This window comes from Dicentrarchus labrax, unplaced genomic scaffold (genome assembly GCF_905237075.1).
Source record: "Dicentrarchus labrax unplaced genomic scaffold, dlabrax2021, whole genome shotgun sequence".
NCBI classification, from domain to species: Eukaryota; Metazoa; Chordata; class Actinopteri; family Moronidae; genus Dicentrarchus; species Dicentrarchus labrax.
The window spans coordinates 10,969,723-10,979,114 of NW_026136708.1; the positions used below are offsets into that span (position 1 = coordinate 10,969,723).

General features: G+C 39.5%; 1 protein-coding gene across 1 annotated transcript; it reads left to right on the forward strand.

Annotated features, from left to right (window-relative positions):
* The first annotated feature begins 4 nt into the window (after positions 1-4).
* fam167ab (family with sequence similarity 167 member Ab) lies at positions 5-7,286 on the forward strand. The gene is made up of 3 exons (XM_051408845.1): positions 5-160; positions 3,433-3,987; positions 5,504-7,286. The coding sequence occupies exons 2-3, from the start codon at positions 3,634-3,636 to the stop codon at positions 5,765-5,767; spliced, it is 618 nt and encodes a 205-aa protein (XP_051264805.1). The 5' UTR covers positions 5-160; positions 3,433-3,633; the 3' UTR covers positions 5,768-7,286.
* The last annotated feature ends 2,106 nt before the right edge of the window (positions 7,287-9,392 follow it).

Below are 9,392 nucleotides of genomic sequence, written 5' to 3' on the forward strand. Positions count from 1 at the left end.
CAAAAACAAGTGAACCGCGGAGCTGTTAATATCGGAGAGAGAGAGAGAGAGAGAGAGAGAGGGAGAGAGAGATATAGAGAGAGAGCGGGTTTGCGATGGTCTCCGCTGATGTGGCTGCTCGGATTCAGGCTGACTCCCTGTTGGACCGCTGCTGCTGAAGGTAAACCAGCCACACGCAGTTTGAATTGTATGAGATGATGCCGGCAGTGTCCCAGCGTGCAGCGCGCTGTCAGTAAAGCCAGAGGAGGTTAAATGACTGCTCACGTGGACGCTGTATCACTCGGGTTATTCGTTATTTTTTTGTTGCTTTAATGTGGTATTATTTGTGTAGAGATATCGTGCTAGGCTATTTCCTGAAGAAACCGGTGAGAACTGCACGAGGCAGCAGGAAACATGAACAGAATAAGAAAAAGTATGGAATCTGGTAAAGTTGAGCACAACTTTAGATTCCGACATCCCCCTTTATGGGCTAGGATAAGACTAGAATAAGGTCAGGTGAAGAAGATGGAATTAAGGCATTATATTGTATTGTTATTATATATATATTGTTATTGGCCACATTTTGTGTTGATGTTATTTTTTCACCCATAAAAATGATAATTAAGAAGAGAAAATCCTCTTATGTAATACGGACTTGATAAAACTAAGTACAATTACTCAAATAATGAGCTTTAGTACAATTTTGAGGCACTTTTCAGTACACTCGTTTATCTGAGTATAGATATTTTGAGTATCTACTTTACACTTATAGTCCACTAGAATTCAGAGGGAACTATTGTTCTACTTTTTACTCCACTGTATTTATTTGCTGCCTTTAGTAAGTGGTGACTGCAGATTCATATTAATTTACAGAATGTATCTGTTTGTATTATTATGGATACAGATAAGACTTTATTGATATATGGTTAAACATAAATAAGTGCCATCTTTACCAGCTGCAACATTTAAATGTACACATGAATGAATGAATCAATAATTATAATTCAGGAATGTAATAAAGTAATTTAATAAACTTTATTTTGAAATGGGCCATTCTGCATAATTAATGTTTTTACTTTTGATACTTTAAGTAATATTGTGATGCTTATACTTTTACTTAAGTAATATTTTAAAGGCAGGATTTTAACTTGCAACAGTATTTCCACACAGCATTGCTACTCTGACTTAAGACTTAAGACAGAAATAATCATGTTTATGTTATAGAGTATTTTTTTTAAATGTGTCCCTCCTTATAAACTGGGAAATAACACCTGTTGATACCCCTGTGGCTTTTTTCTTTCTTTATTTATTTGTTATTGGTTTTAGCTGTTAATGTGCCATATTTCAAACCACAGACTATTTTATTAAGTTTCTGTTGCCATAACAAAGGAATCCAATATGCCACAGTAATTGGGTGTTTCACCTTAATGAATAGCTTGTGTGTTAGGCTACTCATCTCTGATGATTTCTATAGATAATAATGCTCATATTCCCACAGACTGCTCTGGGGATCAGCACATAGTCAACCCTCCAGTTTGAAATTCAACACCTTTGAATGGAAATTACTCAGAGGTGTGTTATGTTATAGATTGGCGAGAGATACACGCTAAAGCCTGATTAGTTACTCTGCGGTCATGTTTGTTATGTAGACAGTCCTGCATGTTCCAGATAGAAGAGTCAGACTTCATAAGCCAGACCAGGTTTCGGCATCTTAGAATGCAACACACACAAACTAAATTCTCTTGGTGTGACAACACTGCAACTGGATGTTGCTGAGCGGTCAGATTCTGCTGCCTTGAAACCAGAGGAACGTATGGGTGATGTTTGGTGATTTAGGTGCCAGTTGGGACATTTGAATAAATGGGAATAAATGCCCCCCCCCCCAAAAGATATATCAGTGTTTATATTTGCCCCAGGCTGCATTTGATATTCAAGATGTAAACTTTGGCTTCCTTAAGAGAAACATTTCCTGCTGGTCTATTCAAAAGTGGCTGAGGTCACCAAAAGTGCCTCTTAAATGATCAAGCAGCCAACAAGAGGCCGGTTTGGGGTTTTTTGCTTTTATGATTTTAAATCCTTCATTTCTTTATGATTGTGATCACAGCTCATTATATAAATAAATGTGCACACACACTTTTCCCCACATACTGGCTCTGCAGTTCCCATTCACAATTTAAATAGCCTCCTTACTGTCCGTGCAGGATTTTTGCACACTCTTTAAAAATGCATGTGGTATGGATTTTCATCCCCGTTCATTGGTCTCCTCTAACAATGTGGTCTCCAGAGACACACTGATTCCTTCAGAGAATAAGTAGCGGATCCATTCCCGGGCATTCACAAGTCAGCTACTCTGCACAGTGAGAGGCCTATTTTACCTTGCAAAACAGCCAAGCCTATCATTAGATACAATGACTTCACTGCTGGTCTGCTGTGCCCATTATGGAATAAGTGAGCACTAACCACTTATTGAGTGCTTTAAGACTTTGTAAGAGGACACTGGGCAGAACGTCTGCTTTTGCTGCCGCTGTTAGAAGTGTGTGTTTGCTATATCATTTAAGAGGTTTAAGGATTTAGTTTGTGGCTCTATTTTCCTCAGCCATTCTCGTGGGCCTTCATCCTCACCCCACTGTTTCTAAACTGGGTGGATTAAATAGTGATTCATGGTCACCAGAGGAAGAATCCTATGGTTAGAAATCTCTTGATTTTTCCCCTAGAGGGCACCACCATGATCCTGACATAATTTTAAGTAAACATTTAGGTCAATATATTGGCAGAAATAGAGTTTAACATTCTGTTTTACAATCACCTGAAAATAAGAATTATTGTGCCTTTGTTATGTTAATGAGACATTTTTATCTACAGAGGGTGTCTGTCCTCTTCCACAGAGGCTGCCATGTTGAACCATGTTTTTACAGTAGCCCAGAATGGACAAACCAAGCACTGGATCTACATATGTCACATATGTAGATAGAAGTTGTAAATATAAGGGTTTCTGTAAAAGAGCAACACTATCAGCCATTGTGCCCCACTGCCAGTCGCCTGTCACCTCAGGTTGGTTAAGGCAATAAGCCCTGAGGACAGGAGGTGGAAAATTGCTGATTCATTTACAGTCCCTGTGTCGTTGCTATGGAAACAATTTGTTCCTGTTACATGAAAATCCAAGAGGTGTGTTCCCTCAGTGTGCTGATCCTTCATTATTTGATATATGAGAGGCCAAATGCTCAATTTAAATCGGTTTACAGAATGAAGGAGCGAGAGCGTTAACTTTAATTATAGCCTACTTGTTATTCAATCTTTCTGAGATATAATCTGTTATACAAATGAGCCTGTCAGGCCGGAGTTGAGGTGTAGCCTTTTTGTCAGATGCCATGTTAGTTTTGTCTGTTATTTGGATTATGGTGGCTGGTGTTATAGACAGAAAATATTTCATAACTTGCGTCCTCCTTTCTACAGTGTTAAAGACGATCTGCCTCTAAAACACCAATGGATCCATTAAAAATCCTTTGAAGACCGACTTTACTGACAAAGGACTTTTGGAAAGACACGACTATGGTCAACTGTGACAACGAAAGAAGCCACCAATGAAGAACAGATATCTTTATCTATTTTTATTTTGACACATTTGTTAGAGAACTTTTTGTATTAAGTAGATTAATGATGGACGCACCTTCAGCCCCTCAGATTATAGTGGAGGGGGCTTGTGTCCTGGAGGAAGCAGAAAGTGGGGAAGACGTGGATTTGCCTACAGATGACCATCTCATGAACTTGAAGGCCTTGACGGAGAAATTAAGACTGGAGACCAGGAGACCTTCTTACCTGGAGTGGAAAGCTAGGCTGGAGGCAGAAAGCTTCAGAGAACCAGGAAGTGGGAAAGGCCCGATCCAAGTGGAGCCTGAAGGGAAAGAGACTGTAGTGAACTCTGGTGTGTTTCAGTGCAAGTTGCCATCAGGTGTACTGAAGGGATTTGGGAACATCGATGAAGCTCTCAGCTGGCTGAGGAGAGAACTGGTGAGACATAGCTTCAATTCTTTACAATGTACAACTTTATTAGCTCTCTTGGAATATGTAGCAGTTTGAAATAAGTTTGGCATCTCTAAAATGTATTTTGTTTCGTATTTGCAGCTAGTGGATGGCCATTTTTTAAAAGATCTTGTCCAGGCACTTAACCATCTGGATACCTGAGATTCAAGTACACACTTTCATTTACATTTTTAGTTAAGAGCTTTATAATTTTGCACTTAAAGGCCAGAATAGAAAAATAACTTCCTGCTACCTAGCTAATTAGAATTTAACGATGGACGCAATGTCCAATTACCGGCCAGAAGAATCCAATTTACATCAGCCAGTGAGATGGATTGGGACTCAGGCAATTGCATCAGACGTTTGTTACACAGTTTCCGCAAGTGTAATCATTTTTACTCTGCTCAATTACTCTGCACATTCACCCGCGGTTCATAAGCCTGCACTGAGCACGCAAAGAGGAACTGTCAGAGGCAGAATCGTACCCACAAACATTCTGCACAAAGACAGTGGACAAGAGGGACGATTATGATCTTTGCACAGACTTTTGCACATAGACAGTGGACACGAAGGAGATAAAATTGAGAGAGCTTATGATGAGAAACTTGTTTGTGGATGTCCCACTGTGAGTTTTCTTTTTGGATTTTGTTACACAATAAGGACTGAATGCACGGACCTCCCAGGAATCTAGATCATGTGAACTATGCGTTAACTGTTGTTGCTGTAATCATTCTTAGAAATAAAACAGTTCAGCATTATCCTAAAAAATGTGTTTAAAGGAATAGTTCCACATTGTGTGAAATATGTTTAGTCAAAAAGTTAGTTTTGCCAAAAGTTAGTTGAGAAGATGAAGTTAAATGCCTTTGATTAGAACCAACACTAAGTTGTTGTTCTTTTTCTGTATATATTATAACACTATACAGTACCAGTCAAAAGTTTGGACACACTTTCCTATTCACTTAAAGGAGAAAGTGATAATCACCACAAATGTGCTTAGCAACTTACCAGATGAATTTTAAAGTACATTTTTGACCTCGGAAACCGATTTTAAAAAATGTCAACACAACTTAGTTGTTGTTTCAGAAGCTTTCAACCACATGGCCTTCCGGGAAAGTAGTTGCTCAGTTGTCATAGAGTTTTTTATAATCATGTTCAACCATCTGTTATCACGTGATGAACTGAGTCACTCCATCCACTGAAGAAGGCCGCGAAACATAAGTTAGGCCTTTTGTTAAGAATTTCTATGTCAAGTTGCCATATTTTTTTTATTTATTTAGTCACATTCCCAAATCGTCAAATACCGACGTGGGAATGAGACTCAACAATCAACTATCTTTCTCCAGAATGACCCACCTTTAAAGCTCCAGTGTGAAATATTTAAGAGGATCTATTGACAGAAATGGAATATAATATAAATTCTACACCCTTTAGGCCAAAAAGTAATTTCTAATAAGAAAATCAACAGCTTGTTTTAACGCCACTGTTTTCTGTCTCTCTCCATCAGACAGACATGCGCTTACAGGACCAGCAGCTGGCGAGGCAGCTCATGCGGCTCCGGAACGACATCCACAAGCTGAAGATAGAGCAGACGTGCCACCTGCATCGCCGGATGCTGAATGACGCCACCTTTGGCCTCGAGGAGCGGGACGAGCTGTCGGACCTGCTGTGTGAATGTCCGGTCACCCCGGGGCTCGGCCTCTCAGCCCCGCTGAGGCTCATCGGCGTCACCAAGATGAATATTAACTCTCGGCGTTTTTCGCTCTGCTAGTGGCAGCAATAACCCTTCAGGCAGGAAATCCTGGAAACAAAACAGCCTGTCTTATACTATCTTTGCTCCATTGCAACATGCCAGCCATGGCCATATGTTAGATAGTGTTGTAATCCTTTGTGCATTTAGGGCTTGACCACAATGTTGTGAGGATGAATCTTGATGTAAACCCTGTTTTACAGTCCCTATAATCAAAGAGAGAGATTTAGGCAATGTATATCATTTAGAAAGAAAAAAATTGGGTGTAGTAGGTACATATAAAGTGCTTTTGCCACTAAACTATACATGGCAGCTATATACAGAAACCTCTCTGTCTTAAAACCACAGCAGATTTTAGACCTCTAGGCCATCATGACTTGAAACAGAATACTTTTAAACTAAAATATAAAATAAAGCTCTCCCAAGCTATTTGCTGGGACTTTCCAAGTTTCTATCTACAAGCAAAGATTAAATATTTGAATATATTTTTACTGCATACATCTGGACAATTTTGTTACACATCCTGGATCTTTATCAAAATGTTTTGTGCTTTTAAAAAGATGCCTTAATTTTGATGCATATTTGAGTTAGCGAGTAGTAGTATCAATTTAGGAAACATTGCTTTCTTTGTAGAATATGATGGAAATGATTTATTCTGTATAATGATTGTCAAATTGCACTAGTTGGCTCAAGTCCTTTGCTGAAGTTTGATTCTTATAAATAAGGACGTATTTTACTCTTGGTTGGAGCTTTGCTCTTTTTATGCTCTAATTGTTGAGTTCCAGCCTGAAAGTAACTATTTGAGATGAAATTGTCTGTTTGAAACAAAAACATGGTTTAGTTTCATGGATAAACATTGAATTATAACTCACCTAGATCTGTGTGTGTACCAAATGACTTGATTATGTGGACCTTGTAATGAGCCTTATGTTATGTTGGCTGTTTTGATGGGATATATCATTGGAGATAACCTTTCCTTACTTATTTTCTTATTTGGTTGTGGGGGTTTGCATTTGAAATGTGGGTCGCATATAGTCCCAATGCGTAGAGCATGCAACAGGAAAAGGAGTTTGTGGGTTTAAGATGCCCCTCCTTGTGGTCCTGACACAATCTGAACATAATCACATCTGTTAAGCTCACACACACACACACACACACACACACACACACACACACACACACATACACACAACATCTAATTGGTTTGCCACAACAATGCAGATTGCCTCTCATAACAACCACTGAAATGACAAGGTTAACATCTGTGTCTACTACTGCTCAGACTGTTCCAACATTATATGATTAGCTTGTTGTACAAACACAATACTTTGCCATTGTCTATGTTTGCAGCGTTCTCTGAACAGTGAGGCCCAATGCCAGCTGGCAAGAAAACAACTGCTATGTCAACTTGATCTTGTGTTACTAAGCCTATAATTGACTGGAACATACCTTAAAACTGGTTTGGTAAGATATGATACCTTGAATGGGTTATTGTTAGTGCTTTTCACAAATGTACTGGAAATAAACACTCAATCAAGAAGTTGGATGCGTTACTTTTTCAACATATAATTTGCTGTCCTCACAACAAAATCTCACCAATGGCCTCTTGTGTTTTCTTGTGGTAAGACTTGTCACTCAAACACAGAATAAGCAGGTCTTTCATCAGTACATTGTGTATTAAAGCGCTCACTGAACCATGGAAGGATCTGGGAGATGAGGCATGTTCAATAAAGAAGCTTAGATACACTGTACCGGCAATCTGTTTGCACTTGCATGCAGTGTGCGTCACCGTGGGGTATTTAAACATCTTAAGTTACTCAATCTTTGTGGAGGTGTTGAGAGCTTTTAACAAAATTGGATGTCCTGCGGTGTCCCCTATATCTTACTTGCTTTAAAAAAAACTACAGTTGTTTTAGTATTCCTTGTGATGGCACACACACACACACACACACACACACACACACACACACACACACACACACACACACACACACACACACACAGTGCATTGACAGATATGTAAAAGGAATATTTTGACATTTTGGGAAACACGGTTATTTGCTTCTGGGCAGAGAGAGATCTTAAAACTGACACCACTCTCATCTATCCGTTAACCGCAGCCAGCAGTGGATTAGTTTAGTTTAGCGCAAAGACTGCAAATGGAGAATAAAGTAGCTTGTCTTAGAAGGCAATAAAAAACCACCTAATACCAACACCTCTAAAGCATACTAATTAACACCTTGTACTCCATTTGGTTGGTTTAATCCGTACGAAAAGTGCAAAAAGTCAATTTGCCATTTTACTATGGATTATGTGTGAAGAAAGTCTGGCACATCATCCCCCATAAAACGTCAGGTTGAGGTTTTTACCTTGAGGTTTTAAACTTTTGTACAGATTAAACAGATCACGTACAATGTAATGTAATCACTAAGCCTTAGAGGTGCTGGTAGGTTGATTGTCTACTTTCTGACAAAGCCAGGCTAGCTGTTTGCCTCTTTTCCAACTCATTAATTAGGATCTCATCAAACTCTCAACCAGAAAATGTCATGGATTAATTATCTTCTCCTCCTTTTCCCTCTCTATCATTTTTGTCCTAATTCTTTTGTCATCTGTGCACGCTGCACATGAACTTGTGTAAACAGTTGGGAACAATCAGGGTATGTGTGAAGACATGAGCATGGGGGTCATGAGGTTTTTGCATGTGAGAGTCAGTGTAACCCCCTCGCTGCTCCCTGTGTCCCCCTCTATCTGGAGGGCCTGAAGTGGCATGTCATGAATGACTGCTGAGCCTGAGATTTTCATGCATGAGCTCCAGCTTTATGTGAGCTTATCGCTGCTGAAAGCCGCAACTCCTTTTGACTGAAAGGCCGCCAAAGGGGCCATCACATACTGACAAGCTGCTGGTGATCAAGGTGATTTAATTTCTTTTTCTGTACTACCAGAAGACTTTTTGGATTATATTTAAGCTATTACAATAAAATAAATACTGTACAACCATTGTTCTCTGGAACGACTGTTCCAGAGAAAATTAAAAACAAAAAGTACTTTGTGCTTGTTCAGATTCCAGTTCTGCCCAACAGATGCCCTTGGAGCTCGCCATTTTATTAATTTCATGCCTAAACCATCTCATTTACATGACAAAATGACTTGACAGGCATAAAATCGGACGCTATCTCTGCTGCTGAAGCATAAAGACCAGTTACTTTGTCAAAAGCTACAATCCAGATGCAAAAATTAGGCATCATGTTGAAATAAGCAGTTGGTTGAGGCGGATATGGACAAAAATAATGAAAAACGCTTGGACGGTATGATTCAGTTTAAGATAAATGATGGTAGGCTATGTGAGGACTTCCAGTTGGATTTTTATGTATCCCAAGAGGGATGCTGTCAGTTAATTTCTATCTTTACCTTTTGTCTGCCAAAAGCTTCTTTTCTCTGATGTTCACGACTGGGAATGTAGCTGCCATCCTGTTCCAGGAATATAACAGATGTAACACCACATAGCTGCAGTTCTCACCATGACTGAGCTGCAAACTCAAGCGTGAATGGCTGACAGAAACCTCACGAAGGTGAACCACAGCACAGGGTGAGACTGGCGATAATCCCAGACTGCATCTCACACTGAGACTTTGTGTAGGAGTGTCTC

What these genes read in the sequence shown, in the direction of transcription:
- fam167ab (XM_051408845.1), top strand. Translation starts at nt 3,634, where the DNA reads ATGATGGACGCACCTTCAGCCCCTCAGATTATAGTGGAGGGGGCTTGT. An exon ending in GCTGGCTGAGGAGAGAACTG is followed by an intron (nt 3,988 to 5,503) that starts GTGAGACATAGC and finishes TCTCTCCATCAG; the next exon opens with ACAGACATGCGCTTACAGGA.